Source organism: Puma concolor, chromosome C1, assembly GCF_028749965.1.
Source record: "Puma concolor isolate L17-30 chromosome C1, mPumCon1.1.hap2, whole genome shotgun sequence".
Taxonomy (NCBI): domain Eukaryota; kingdom Metazoa; phylum Chordata; class Mammalia; order Carnivora; family Felidae; genus Puma; species Puma concolor.
Window position 1 is genome coordinate 159,960,988 of NC_141674.1, and position 16,237 is coordinate 159,977,224.

General features: G+C 34.9%; 1 protein-coding gene across 6 annotated transcripts in view; it reads left to right on the forward strand.

Annotated features, from left to right (window-relative positions):
* UBR3 (ubiquitin protein ligase E3 component n-recognin 3) overlaps nt 1-16,237 on the forward strand; it is a 239,416-nt gene that overhangs the window by 208,582 nt on the left and 14,597 nt on the right. For all 6 annotated transcript variants that reach the window (XM_086718860.1, XM_086718861.1, XM_086718862.1 and 3 more), the window contains 2 exons: nt 4,810-4,917; nt 5,038-5,163. In XM_086718860.1, coding sequence (XP_086574986.1) covers nt 4,810-4,917; nt 5,038-5,163 — 234 coding nt within the window. The remainder of the gene's footprint in view (nt 1-4,809; nt 4,918-5,037; nt 5,164-16,237) is intronic.

Genomic DNA, 16,237 nt, shown 5'->3' on the forward strand with positions numbered 1-16,237 from the left:
AAAAAAATGTGTAAGTTCTTACAAATTTAAAGTTCTCAAGTTAAAATTACATAAACAATTTTGAAAAATTGTCCAAGTTTAGTTAAATGTAAGTGTTTTCAGTGACTCGAGAACAAATGTGATACTATAGAACTGAAGAACTGACTGTGAGTGATTTGACTTAGAGGTAGGTAAAATAAGAAGACTACTTCAGGGTGTATTTGGGGAAGTTGGTAGGAAAAAATAGTAAGTGTAGTGTTAACTGAACCTCTTGATTGGTTTATAGACTCTTCAAGAGGTTCAAACCTCTTTGAAAGGTTCCAATTATCTATTTAAATCATGGGGCGCCTGGGTGGCTCAATAGGTTAAGTGTCCAGCTGTCAATTTTGGCTCAGATCATGATCTCACAGTTCGTGAGTTCCAGCCCCACATTGGGCTCTGCACTGACAGCCTGGAGCCTGCTTGGGATTCTCTCTCTCTCTCTCTCTCTCTCTCTCTCTCTCTCTCTCTCTCTGCCTCTCCCCCACTTGTGCTCTTTCTCCCTCTCTCAAAATAAACATTAAAAAAAAATCACATCTACTTATGTCAAAGGAAAGAAAATCCATGATAAATACAGGAAATGTATTCAATGTAATCTTTACTTTTATCACTAGTTTACTCCCAAACAATGATTTGGTGTAAAAAAAAAAAAATAAATTAATATAGTATCACCACCAAGCTCATAATGTCTTAATTAGGGATATTGGTTGGACACTGAACCTGAATACTAGGCTGAGCTTCTGCCACTAAATAGAGCTATTATTTTTTTGGTCAAGACATAAACTTCCTGAACTTTAGTTTTCTCAAAGGTAATTGAGAGATTTGGAACATATAATTTATAAGAGCTCCTTTATTTCTAAAATTCTCTTATTCTAAATTCTCAAAATGGATATATCTTTTCCCTTAGTGATTTTTCCTCCTTGTTCCTGGTTTGTTCTTGGATAATTTTGCCTTCTGCAATTTTCTTTCTTTTTTTTTTTTTTTAAATATTCTTACAATTTCTCTGCACTGTAACCTGATATTTGGATTGTTAGTATTCAAATAAGGTATATTAGGTTTCTATGCTGTTTCATTGTTTACATATGTTTTCTTTAGTAAGCTGTCTAATCATGAAACAGTACACATTTAAAACATTTTCTGATATAATTTGGGTCTAAATCTATTCATCTGATTGTTTACTAAAATGAGACCTAATGACAGAAAATCAGGCAATTGTAAATCTATGATAGAACTAACTTAGGTAACTGTTCTATCAGTTTTCTTTCTCAATTTAATAATTGTTAGCTATGCAAAAAAACAGTTAATGAAACATTTAATGTAAGGCATATTCTTATCAGAACATAAATTTAGAAGTTTATAGCCATATAAATTGCTTTTAGCGAATAAAAACAGTATGATGTTCTCTTGGTTAGTTTGCCACATGTCACTAGCTTTTTCTGTAATAGATCTAAATATTTAGGTACACAGCAGATGGTAAATAATAGCAACAATATTACAAGGAATGAAATACATCATTGTGATTTTTAACTATTCTGCATCATTCATTCTTTATTTCCTTCTTCCTTCTCTCACCCCCACTTCTTTACTTATTTCCTTTCTTCGTTGAGTCTCATGTATTCATTCTATCCCTCTATTTTCTTATCCTCAGGTATTGATAATTCCAATGAAAACAGATTTTTGCTGGCTGTAATCTGGCCTAGGGCAATAAAAATATAGGTACTATGTATGTATTTTTAAAGGGATATTAGAGTTAATTTGATAATAAGGTTTAGTTGTGCTGGAATAATCATTATTATAGTTAGTATAAATTGTGTTCTTTTGGTTACTAAAATTTCTCTTAAAAGACTCTTTACAACAGGATTTCATAATCTGAGGTTGTGTTGTGTTGTGTTGTGTTGTGGTGTTTTGCTGGGGATAGTAGGACGATAGCATCCAACATATATCCATAGTGTCTGTCATCCCCCAAATTTGAAGAACTACTGTAATTTAAACAAAGCATCTGCCCAACACATAACTGTTGGATCTCTCAACTCTCAACTCTTGATCTTTCTCTTTAATTAACTGCATACCTTTGCCACCTTTCCCATTGGATTCTTTTGATCTGATTCTAGGTCTTTCATCCATGGTCTCCTAAGTCCTCTTAAGCTTTACAAGCCTATTTGTAAATTCATATATTACGTATATAAAAATATGCTTTCTTAAGACATGTATGAAATAAAACTATTTTCTTGTCTAATAATCTGATCAGAAGAATTCTCAATACAAAAGAGTGAATAGTACATTATATTTAACTTTCTGATCTGATATAGTACTTGCCATGTATAAAAAAAAGTTCTTAAAATATATTTGATAATAATGACTTAAAAGCTGATTATCACTCAATAACTCACCTGGATGATCTGAACATCATTTCTTATTATTGGAGGGTATTTTTTTCCGTAAGTTAGAAAGTATTTTGACTTGAAATACTCTTCTGTTGCTATGTATTCTGTGTATCTTTTACTGAAGAATATATTGAATTTAGGAAGATTTTAGGCTGAATTGTATATTTCCAGAAACTTTAATATGTGCAAAATCATGGTAATATTTTCTTTTGAGTCTTCTACATTTTGAGTTTAAGTGAACTCTGTTTAAAAACTACTCTGATTAATTTTTGTGTTTTTTTCAAGTTTTTATTTAAATTCTAGTTAATTAACATGTAGGATAATATTGGCTTCAGGATTTAGTGATTCATCACTTACATATAATACCCAGTGCTCATCACAAGTGCCCTCCTTAATACCCATCACCCATTTAAACCCCCATTGGGGGTGGGTCACATGATTTAAAGAGTGCGGTTGTAGAATCAGAACTGTTTTTGTAGTTTAGAATCAGGACATGATAACACTACATGGCTGAATGATATGAAAAAGAAGCAGAAGAGTAATTTAAAGATAATGCAAAGAACTGATTATAAAAAGAGATACATCTAGACAAGTTCCAAGGTCAAAAATTCCAACAGTACCAAAAGAGATTCTATTAACACTACATGGCTGAATGATATGAAAAAGAAGCAGAGGAGTAATTTAAAGATAATGCAAAGAACTTATTACCAAAAGAGATACATCTAGGCAAGTTCCAAGGTCAAAAATTCCAACAGTACCAAAAGAAATTCTATTAAGTAGGCAGCAGGTGTTTATTGCTCAAATTTTTGTTCTGCAAATGGATATATATAAAGTACAAAGCATAGTTCCTGACATTTTGGAATTTACTGTCTAGGTGAGGAGAGCATGATAACACAGGGGAAGACTAAGGATCGTCAAATAACAAATTCTAAAGATCGGACTGTTAGTGATTATCAGATGGTCAGGATAAACTTATATATCCCATAGTGTGTACTCAAATCTTATATTTTACTATGTAAAAAGTATAGTTAATGAGTAGAATAAATGACATCATAGCAAACTTATTACTGTAGCCCATTTTATACTTTATTGTATCTTTTTTTAAGAAAAAAATTTTTTAACGTTTTTATTTATTTTTGAGACAGAGAGAGACAGAGCATGAACAGGGGAGGGTCAGAGAGAGAGGGAGACACAGAATCTGAAACAGGCTCCAGGCTCCGAGCTGTCAGCACAGAGCCTGATGCAGGGCTCGAACTCATGGACCGCAAGATCATGACCTGAGCCGAAGTCAGCCGCCAAACCGACTGAGCCACCCAAGCGCCCCTATACTTTATTGTATCTTGAAACAACCTCCAGTATCTCAGTGAATATAAAGAGAAACATTTGTATAAAAACTTATTGACATAAATTTGAATTTATAAATAGCCATTATTTTTTCTTTCTTATAAAAATATAGCATCATTAAGCTTAATTAATTTATAAGCTGTTATTTAATGTATCTGGATTTTCTTTATTAAACATATTGTAATGTGGTGCCTGGATGGCTCAGCCTGGGTGGTTGAGTGTCTGACTCTTGATTTCAGCTCAGATCATGATGTCACGGTTGTGGGATTGAGCCCCACGGGTCTCTGCACTCAGTGGAGGCTGCTTGGGATTCTCTCTCTCCCTTTCCCTCTGCCCCTGCCCTGCTCGCACTCTCTCTCAAAATAAATAAATAAACTTAAAAAACAACAACAACATTGTCCTATTTTATTTTTACATTAATTTTTTTAAAGAAATCCCATTCAAGGAATTTGACAGAAATTGTAAAAGAAAAAGTTTGTGGTCCATGTTATTTCATGCATGTATGATTTTACATTATAATGAGTGTATGTATATATGCTGCTTTTGGCCTTTTTCACAGTATTATAAACATTTTTTCATTCAGCTCAAATTTGTCATGTCATATTCACTGCTTATAAAATGTTCTATTGAGTTGATATGGAATAATTTAGGTAACTGCTTTACTTTTGTTGGTCATTTCTAGTTTTTCAGTATTGTAGTATTACAGTGAGTGTCTTGGGGGTTTAGTTATTTTTTTTATTATAGATTATTTCCCTAGGAAGAATTTCCAGGAGTGGAAATTACTGAGTCAAAATATATGATTTACATATGTTTGTTTACTCATTCATTATATAATTTACGTCTGCCTTTTAAAGAAGTATTGCAATAGTTTTAATCCCATACCCAGTTTCCTTGCGAATCCAGAGGTGTGCTGTTGTACATAGATTTGGAGGACTTGAAGTTTACATGTGTGAAAAATAATGTAGTCATAATTATGCCCCTACTTATTAAGAAGTGTTCTTTCCAATGTAATTTTTTTTGAAATTTTCAGTGACTGATGGAACTAATTTTTCATTTCTTCCAGAATGCATGTGATGCAGAAAAGTCTTATGAAGTGTTACTGAGCTTTGTGATAAGTGAACTGTCTAAAGGAAAGTTATACCATGAAGAAGGAACTCAGGAATGTGCAATGGTATGCTCTAGGTGTAGAGATTATTTGTTAAAAATTTAGATTTTGTTGCCATTATGAATATAATTTTTAAGCTATATCTATTAGAGAATGAATTGTTTAAATTCTCTTTTTTGACTTTAGGTTAGCCCTATTGCTTGGTCTCCTGAATCCATGGAAAAATACTTACAGGACTTCTGCTTACCTTTCCTCAGAATCACCAGCCTTCTTCAGCACCACCTTTTTGGGGAAGATTTACCTAGCTGCCAGGTATAATTTGGGATAGTTATTTATATGCAGGACTGTCATGCAAGTGTATGTTAGTCTAACTCAAAAGGAATAAATATTTAGAACATTTACTATTAATGTTATTTTTTTTGTATCCACTCATTTTTATGATATTACTAATATTTGATATTAGAGCACTTTTAGATGAGATCAGTGATAATAAATGCCCAATACTTGAATAGGATCATAGTATTCATATTGATATATTTAGCATTATTTTTATCATATTGATAAATTAATCACTGATCATCATCTGCCTTTCTATCCTTTTAAAAGTTATGTTGATCAGAAAGCTGGTTGTCTGAAGACATGATGGCATTTATATAACTTTAGGACAGGAAAATGCTCAGTTTGTAGCCAGTTAAGTTAAAAATTTGGATATATTAGTGGTTTAGCCTATTTCATAAAACTGTGGGTTGATGTGAGTAGGCAAGAAAGTGACAGAATGGGGAACCACTATGTTTATAGGATTATAATCCTGACATTATCTCCCATCTGTTTCCAGGGAATTTGATATTAATTCCATGGGAATTAAGACATTTATCATATATATGGCCTTTGAAGCCTGTAGTATATCAGAATTAAGCAGTTGATTGTTCTTTCTCTCTTAAGTAATTGACCATTGCATTAAATAGTTTGGATTGTTTGGTTTTTTTCAAATGATTCAAGATAAACTCTATACATTTGTCTTTGAAACATTCAGAATTTATGGACATTGAATAAATTAAAACTGTTCATCCATTAGATTTTCTTTCATAGGTGTTTTATTTTTAAATTTCAACTTAAAAGTGTTTTCTTCTGCTATACAGTAGTTGTTCCTTATCCATGGGGAATATGTTCTAAGGCTCCTAGTGTATGCCTGAAACTGGGGATAGTGCTGAACCCTATATATATTATGTATTTTTTCTCTGTACATAAATATCTATGATAAAGTTTAATTTATAAATCAGGCATAGTAAGAGATTAACAACTAATAATGAAACAATTATAAGAGTATACTATAATGAAAGTTATGTGAATGCTGTCTCTCTCTTAAAATAACTGTATTCACCCTTCTTGTGATGATGTGAGATGACAAAATACCAACAGGATGAGACGAAGTTAGGTGAATGATGTGTAGGCATTGTGATGTAGTGTTAAGTTACTATTGACCTTCTAACTATATATCAGAAGATGGATCATCTGTTTCTGAACCACAGTTGACCACCAGTAACTGAAGCCACAGAAAACAAAACTGGGATAAGGGGGAACTACTGTCTGAGCATCTTCAAGCATGCAGGAGATTAATTTTTTAAAAATATGCTACTTCATTAATTTTTCTTTCTTCACATTTAAAGGCCATAGGCTGTGGCTCTTTGTATGCTTATTACCTTATGGTTTATTTTATCATTTGTTTTTATTGGAAGTTATTTTTCTCCCCTAAGTTGGACATTATCTGGAAGCAGAAGCTCTCGAACTGGGCATTGAAAGTTGGTTGGGGGTTGGGTGTACAGTGATGCCTATAGTAGAGCACCAGGCACATGCTTAGAACAGGGAAGGAATGCATCAGTTAGGAGGCCTGAAAGGAGCAGTGCTACTTAGTGTTAGAAATACATTAAGGGGAAGTTGTAGTGAATCTTGAATTTCACATGAAGAAATTTGGACCATTGAAAGATTTGGGACAAAAATGTGCATGATACAAATTTTATTTCAGGATGAAATTTCATTCTAATATTAGACAGATTTGAGAGTGTGAGGAATGGGGGGCCTGGGAACAGAAAAGCTAGTTGGGGAATGACATAATAGAAATAGAAGAGGATAGGGAGCAATTAAAGATTACAGAGGTGGAATAGTCAAGATTTGACAGCTAGTTGAACATGTGGGAGTCAAGGGAGAAGAGAGTCACACTGTACTTGGGTTTTGGGCCTCTGAGACTTGAACCTTTCTGGTATAGTTAATAGAAGGAGGAAGTATGGAACAAGTCTCTGGGACTTGAGTGAAAGAATTTTGCATATATTCAAGTTGAGGGGTTGGTTGGATATGGATATATTCAACTGAAGTGAGAAAAGTTAGATTACAACTTTAGGTAGAAGTTCTCTTTTTGTTTAGATTTCTGTCATCTGTGTAATCTAACTTTTGTAGATTTCACATTTTTTTCTTTGTGTCACTTTCATTTAATTTTTTTGGTTAGCGATATATTTATTCTCACAAATACTTTTATAATCAATTTGTCAATTTTCTTCCAATAGCCTACAAGATGTTAGATGAGAATTGCTTTGAACATGTAGTTTTAAGACATTGAGCATAGTTTATATGTCCATTCAGGGCTTCCTTTAATTTTCATAGAATTTTTAAATTGTCATCTTTTTTATGTTTACTTTATTTCTGAGAGAGAGAGAAAGAGAGAGAGAGGCGAGAGAGCACAAGTGGGGGAGGGGCAGAGAGAGAGAGGGGGACAGAGGATCCGAAGCAGGCTCCGTGCTGAAAGGAGTGAGCCTGATGTGAGGCTTGAACTCATAAACTGCAAGATCATGACTTGAGCTGAAGTCAGATGCTCAACCAACTGAGCTACCCAGGCACTCCTAAAATTGTCATCTAAAGTCTGGAACATTCTTCATAAAGTGAACCCAAAAGGCTTTATGGTTTTAGTTTCTTTCTAAATGATGTGTTATTTCTGTGACACTCTGATTACTTCTTGCTGGTATAGAATAATACTATTAATTTTGGTGTGTTCTTGTAACTGGTCACTTGCTGAACTCTTACTAATTTGAATAGTTTGCCTGTTGATTCTTTTAGGTGCTTTATGTAATTATCATATCATCTGAAAATAATGAGAATGTTGTCTCTTTCCTTCAAATATTTATTTTTCTATTATTGTCTTAATACATGTCTAGTGAGTATTTTGAACAGTGGATGTAACAGGCAGCATCCTTTTTTTTTTAAGTCTTTTTTTTTTTTTTAATTTACATCCAAATTAGCATATAGTGCAACAATGATTTCAGGAGTAGATTCCTTAGTGCCCCTTACCCATTTAGCCCATGCCCCTTCCCACAACCCCTCCAGTAACCCTCAGTTTGTTCTCCATATTTATGAGTCTCTTCTGTTTTGTCCCCCTCCCTGTTTTTATATTATTTTTGTTTCCCTTCCCTTATGTTCATCTGTTTTGTCTCTTAAAGTCCTCATATGAGTGAAGTCGTATGATTTTTGTCTTTCTCTGACTAATTTCATTTAGCATAATACCCTCCAGTTCATCCACGTAGTTTCAAATGGCAAGATTTCGTTCTTTTTGATTTGCCAAGTAATACTCCGTTGTATATATATACCACATCTTCTTTATCCATTCATCCATCGATGGACATTTGGGCTCTTTCCATACTTTGGCTATTGTTGATAGTGCTGCTATAAACATGGGGTGCATGTGTCCCTTCGAAACAGTGCATATGTATCCCTTGGATAAATGCCTAGTAGTGCAATTGCTGGGTCATAGGGTAGTTCTGTTTTTAGTTTTTTGAGGAGCCTCCATACTCTTTTCCAGAGTGGCTGCATCAACTTGCATTCTCACCAACAATGCAAAAGAGATCCTCTTTCTCCGCATCCTCGCCAACATCTGTTGTTGCCTGAGTTGTTAATATTAGCCATTCTGACAGGTGTGAGGTGGTATCTCATTGTGGTTTTGATTTGTATTTCCCTGATGATGAGTGATGTTGAGCATTTTTTCATGTGTCAGTTGACCATCTGGATGTCTTCTTTGGAGATGTGTCTATTCATGTCTTTTGCCCATTTCTTCCCTGGATTATTTGTTTTTTGGATGTTGAGTTTGATAAGTTCTTTATAGATTTTGGATACTAACCCTTTATCTGTGTCATTTGCAAACATCTTCTCCCATTCTGTCAGTTGCCTTTTAGTTTTGCTGATTGTTTCCTTTGCTGTGCAGAAGCTTTTTATTTTGATGAGGTCCCAGTATTTCATTTTTGCTTTTCTTTCCCTTGCCTCTGGAGATGTGTTGAGTAAGAAGTTGCTGTGGCCAAGGACAAAGAGGTTTTTGCCTGCTTTCTCCTGGAGGATTTTGATGGCTTCCTGTCTTACATTTGTGCCTTTCACCCATTTTGAGTTTATTTTTGTGTGTGGTGTAAGAAAGTGGTCCAGGTTCATTCTTCTGCATGTCACTGTCCAGTTTTCCCAGCACCAGTTGCTGAAGAGACTGTCTTTATTCCATTGGATATTCTTTCCTGCTTTGTCAAAGATTAGTTGGCCCTATGTTTGTGGGTCCATTTCTGGGTTCTCTGTTCTGTTCCATTGATCTGAGTGTCTGCTCTTGTGCCAGTACCATACTGTCTTGATGATTACAGCTTTGTAGTATAGCTTGAAGTCCAGGATTGTGATGCCTCCTGCTTTGGTTTTCTTTTTCAAGATCGCTTTGGCTATTTGGGGGTCTTTTCTGGTTCTATACAAAGTTTAGGATTATTTGTTCTAGCTCTGTGAAGAATGCTGGTGTTATTTTGACAGGGATTGCATTGAATATGTAGATTGTTTTGGGTAGTATCAACATTTTAACGATATTTGTTCTTCCTATCCAGGAGCATGGAATCTTTTTCCATTTTTTTGTGTCTTCTTCAGTTTCTTTCATAAGCTTTCTGTAGTTTTCAGTGTATAGATTTTTCACCTCTTTGGTTAGATTTATTCCTAGGTGTTTTATGGTTTTTGGTGCAACTGTAAATGGGATCGATTCCTTGATTTCCCTTTCTGTCGCTTCATTGTTGGTGTATAGGAATGCAACCGATTTCTGTGCATTGATTTTATATCCTGCAGCTTTGCTGAATTCATGAATCAATGCTAGCAATTTTTTGGTGGAATCTTTTGGGTTTTCTATATAGAGTATCATGTCATTTGCGAAGAGTGAAAGTTTGACCTCCTCCTGGCTGATTTGGATGCCTTTTATTTCTTTGTGTTGTCTGATTACAGAGGCTAAGACTTCCAATACTATGTTGAATAACAGTGGCGAGAGTGGACATCCCTGTCTTGTCCCTGACCTTAGGGGGAAAGCTCTTAGTTTTTCCCCACTGAGGATGATATTAGTGTTGGTTCATTCATATATGACTTTTATGATCTTGAGGTATGCTCCTTCTATCCCTACTTTCTTGAGGGTTTTTATCAAGAAAGGAGGCAGCATCCTTTTTTGTACCCTATCCTAAGAGACTTCTTTTAAAGTTTCCTGTGCATTTCTTTTTGTTTGTTTCTTTTTTATTATTATTATAAATGGAATTATTTAAAATTATATTTTCTAGTATGTTGCTAAGATGTAGAAATCCAACTGGATTTTTGAACATTAGTCATCTACATTTATCCACCTTGCTAATAAATTCTATGATTATTTGTAATAGTAGACTCTTGAGTTTCACAAGACATTTAAAAAAATTTTTTTAACATTTTGGTAAGCATGGGAATTCATCAAGAATGGTACCTAGTACGTATTCCAGCACAACATTCTGCTCTCCACAGTAATCTTTAGACTTCCTAATTTGGTTAAATGTCTTAACCTAACACTATTTCTACTACCATGAGAGGGCTAATTATAGTAAACTATATGGTTCTCCTATATTTTCCCCTACTTAAATGCAGCCTCTCTTATTTATCCTCTAACTCCGGAATTCTTACAGAGGGACTTCAGGTAATTTTTGAATTCCATAGCATTACCTGTAAAATGTTTGTGTATGTGTATTTTTCTTAGAAGAAAATGGTTATCAGACTCTTCTAGGGGACCTTGATTATCACCACCATCCCAACATTTGAAAATCAGTGCTCTAATATATCTCCTTTAATTCTTTTTTCTCTCTTCTGTCAAACAATAGTTTTGCCATGAATATTTATATTGATAGCTAGCATTTACTGTATACTGACTACATGCTAAGCACTGTTAAGTGCTTTGCGTTTGAATTCATTTAAGTTCCACAACAATTCTGAGATGGCTGTTATAGTCCTCACTTTACAGACAAGTAAACAGGCCCAGAGCTGAATAATCTGCTCAAGACTCACAGCTAGTATTTAAAGCAGCCAGGATTTGAACACAGTCAGTCTGCATGCCAAATCTGAACTATTACCGTCTGAACTGTGCTACTGCTTGCTACACAAAACTTTTTTTGAAGCACTCAGTTTTCTTCTAGTATTCAGTCTATAAAAACTGTTAAAATATTGCATGTTGTACTCTCTTTGAATCTCAATACAATTGTGAATACTTCATCTATAGGTGTCTCTTTTAGTACAATAATAGGATGATCAATTTATTGATAGATGAATAGACATGGAAATAGCAAAAAAAAAATTGAAAACATCTGAAGTATCCATCAATGAGAAGCTTATTAAATAAATTGTGGTTTTTTCATACAGTGGAATACTCTTCAGAAGAGAATAGAGGGCACCTGGGTGGCTCAGTTGGTTGAGCATCCGACTTCGGCTCAGGTCATGGTCTCGCGGTCCATGAGTTTGAGCCCCATGTCAGGCTCTGTGCTGGCAGCTCAGAGCCTGGAGCCTGCTTCAGATCCTGGTCTCCCTCTCTCTCTCTCTGCCCTTCTGGCACTCATGCTCTGTCTCTCTCTCTCTCCTGCAAAAAATAAATAAACATTAAAAACAATTTTTTAAAGAAAAGAATAGAAAGTTTTCTATGTATTAATATGGAAATATCTCAAAAATATTTTAACTAAACAAAGGCAAGGTATGCTTATATTAAATTCAGTAGGGGAAAAATAGTGGTTTATATACACACACACGCGCACACACACACACACACACACACACACACACACACACACACTCTGGAAAAATACATTAAAAAATTATGGTCAGTTCTGGGGCGCCTAGATGGCTCAGTTGGTTAAGCATCCGACTTCGGCTCAGGTCATGATCTCACGGTTTGTGAGTTCGAGCCCTGCATCGGGCTTTGTGCTGACAGCTCAGAGCCTGGAGCCTGCTTCAGATTCTGTGTCTCCCTCTCTCTCTGGCCTCTCGCCTGCTCATGCTCTGTCTCTGTCTCAAAAATAAATAAAACATTTAAAAAAAAATTATGGTCAGTTCTTACCTAGGAGTTGGGATTGTGAGTTTGAGATTTGTATTGAAAGGGAACAGAGATGGTTGAAAGTTTTGTTTTTTTTTAATGATATCTTTTCATACTTTCTAGTGTTTAAATATTATAAACATATTCTTCAATAATTATGTTTGCAGAAAAGAAAAATATATATTTTTTGAACAGGTACTGTATTCATAGTTTTCAAAATTCAAAAGTACAGTTTCTTCTTTTAAAAAGTTTTTATTTAAATTCCAGTTAGTTACCATACAGTATAATACTAGTTTCAGATGTACAATATAGTGATTTAAGCGCTATCATACAACACCTGGTGTTCATCACAGAAAGTGCACTCCTTAATCCCCATCACGTATTTGACCCATCTCCCCACCCACTTCCCCTCTGATAACCATCAATTTGTTCTCTCAAACAATTTTTTCCCCTTTGCTCGTTTGTTTTGTTTCTTAAAATCCACATGTGAGTGAAATCATATGGCATATGGTATTTGTCTTACTCCGCTTAACTTATTTCGCTTAGCATAATACATTCTAGCTCCATAGATGTCATTGCAAATGGCAAGGTTTCATTCATTTTGATGGCTGAGTAATACTTCATTGTACATATATACCACATCTTTATCCATTCATCTATCAATGGGCACTTGAGCTGCTTTTATAATTTGGCTGTTGTTGATAATGCTGCTCTAAACATTGGGGGTGCATGTGCCCCTTCAAGTCAGTATTTTTGTATCCTTTGGGGTAAATACCTAGTAGTGCAATTGCTGGGTCATAGGGTAGTTCTATTTTTAACTTTCTGAGGAGCCTCCATACTGTTTTCCAGAGTGGCTGCACCAGTTTGCATTCCCACCAACAGTGTAAGGGGGCTCCCCTTTTTCCGCATCGTTGCTAATATCTGTTGTTCCTGTGTTGTTAGTTTAAGCCATTCTGACACGTGTGAGGTGGTATCTCACTGTGGTTTTGATTTGTATTTCTCTGATGATGAGTGATGTTTCATATGTCTGTTAACCATCTGTATGCCTTCTTTGAACAAGTGTCTATCCATGTCTTCTGCCCATTTCTTAACTGGATTATTTGTTTTTTGGCTGTTGAGTTTGATAAGTTCTTTATAGATTTTGGATACTGACCCTTTATCAGATAATGTTGTTTGTAAATATCTTCTCCCATTCCATAGATTACTTTTTAGTTTTGTTATTTCCTTCACTGTGCAGAAGGTGTTTTGTCTTGATGAAGTCTCAGTAGTTCATGTTTGCTTTTGTTTCCCTTGCCTCTGGAAACGTGTCTAGTTAGAAGTTGCTACACCTGATGCCTAAGAGGTTACTGCCTGTGTTCTCCTGTAGGATGTTGATGGTTTCCTGTCACACATTTAGATCTTTCATCCATTTTGTATTTATTTTTGTGTATGGTATAAGAAAGTGATCCAGTTTCATTCTTCTGCATGTTGCTGTCCAATTTTCCCAACACCACTGGTTGAGGAGACTTTTTGTCCATTTGTTATTCTTTCCTGCTTTGTTGGAGATTAGTTGACCATATAGTTGTGGGTTTATTTCTGGGTTTTCTATTCTGTTCCATTAATTTCTGTGTCTATTTTTGTGCCAGTACCATACTGTTTTGGTGACTACAGCTTTGTAATATAACTTGAAGTCCAGAATTGTGATGCCTCCAGCTTTGCTTTTCCTTTTCAAGATGGGCTTTGGCTATTTAGGGTCCTTAGAGATCATTTCATATTCAATATATGAAGATCTTCCTCATTTTGTTTTACAGATTCAGAATATTTCATTGTATGAGGTACCAGGATTAATTTAATCAGTCCTCCATTAATAAATATTTGGGTTATTTCTAGTCCTTTGCTCTTTGTAAATGATACAACAATGAATAATAGTATATGCAAGTTATTTTGCATGTTTTTTTTATTGTATTTGTAGGATAAATTCTTTGAAGTGATTTGCTGTGGCAGCCCTTACACGCACTTGTAGTTATGATGGTTGTTACCAAACTACCCTTCATTGAAGTTGAACCAATTATGTTGACAGTAATGTATGAGAGTTTCCCTATACTGTACTTGTATCTACTTAGTGTGTTATCACACTGTTTGATTTTTGCCTCTACATCTTTTGTCTAGGTAAAATATATCTCAGTGTAGTTTTTATTAGCATTCCTCCTAAGGTTGAGCATGTTCCATATTTAGGAGCCATTTTCTTTTACTCCAATTTACTTGTTATATAGCACTTCTTTTGAAAATAATTAGAGAATGAAAAATTAAAAAGATAATTTACTGTCTGATCTTGAAAAAAAGTATCTCATGACTTTTCTTTGTTTAGAATAATCTGCCACTCTGTTTTGTTTAAGTTGAATGGGAAACTTTTCTTTCATTTTTTATTTCTTTCATAAATTCATAAATTTTTCCTCAGCTATGATTCTTTCATTTCAGTGAACTGCATTTGGACTCAGTATCTGCTTCATAAAATACAGGCCAAGTAATCATGAAGTAGCCTAGGAATCCCAGGAGAAAAGAAATACATTTATGTAAATCTTTGTTAATTTTTATTGGTTGTTGGATTTCCTGTCACAAAGATGAAAATGTTGCTATTTTTCTACCATTGGTAGTTCCCTTTTTCTCAGGTTATTTTTGTGCCTTACATTAGAAATAACTGTCTTCTCTCAATACAGCAGGAAGATAAATCATTTATAAATATATATGCACAAAACAACAAAACTCCAAATTACGTATGCAGAAATTGACAGAATTGAAAGAAAAAACAGACAAATCCACAATTACAACTAGAGATTTCAGGGTTCTTTCTTACTAGTCAATAACAAGTAGACAGATAACCAAATAGTATAAATGTTATCTGAATAATACTATCAATCAACTTGGTATAATGACATCTATAGAATACTTCACCAAACAATAATAGAATGCATATTTTTTACTAGTGTACATGAAATATTCACCAGAATATACCATATGCCAAGCCATAATGCAAGTATCAATAAATTCAGAAGAACTGCAATCATGCAACACATTTCTGCCCCACAGGAATTAAATTAGAAATCAATAACAAAAAATATGGAAATCCCCAAATGTGTGGGAATTAAGCAACATACTTTTTTTTTTCACTTTTTTTTTGTTTTTGTTTTTGTTTTATTTATATATGAAATTTATTGTCAAATTGGTTTCCATACAACACCCAGTGCTCATCCCAAAAGGTGCCCTCCTCAATACCCATCACCCACCCTCTCCTCCCTCCCACCCCCCATCAACCCTTAGTTTGTTCTCAGTTCTCAACAGTCTCTTATGCTTTGGCTCTCTCCCACTCTAACCTCTTTTTTTTTTTTTTTTTCCTTCCCCTCCCCCATGGGTTCCTGTTAAGTTTCTCAGGATCCACATAAGAGTGAAACCATATGGTATCTGTCTTTCTCTGTATGGCTTATTTCACTTAGCATCACACTCTCCAGTTCCATCCACGTTGCTACAAAAGGCCATATTTCATTTTTTCTCATTGCCACGTAGTATTCCATTGTGTATATAAACCACAATTTCTTTATCCATTCATCAGTTGATGGACATTTAGGCTCTTTCCATAATTTGGCTATTGTTGAGAGTGCTGCTATGAACATTGGGGTACAAGTGCCCCTATGCATCAGTACTCCTGTGTCCCTTGGATAAATTCCTAACAGTGCTATTGCTGGGTCATAGGGTAGGTCTATTTTTAATTTTTTGAGGAACCTCCACACTGTTTTCCAGAGTGGCTGCACCAATTTGCATTCCCACCAACAGTGCAAGAGGGTTCCCGTTTCTCCACATCCTCTCCAGCATCTATAGTCTCCTGATTTGTTCATTTTGGCCACTCTGACTGGCGTGAGGTGATACCTGAGTGTGGTTTTGATTTGTTTTTCCCTGATAAGGAGCGACGCTGAACATCTTTTCATGTGCCTGTTGGCCATCCGGATGTCTTCTTTAGAGAAGTGTCTATTCATGTTTTCTGCCCATTTCTTCACT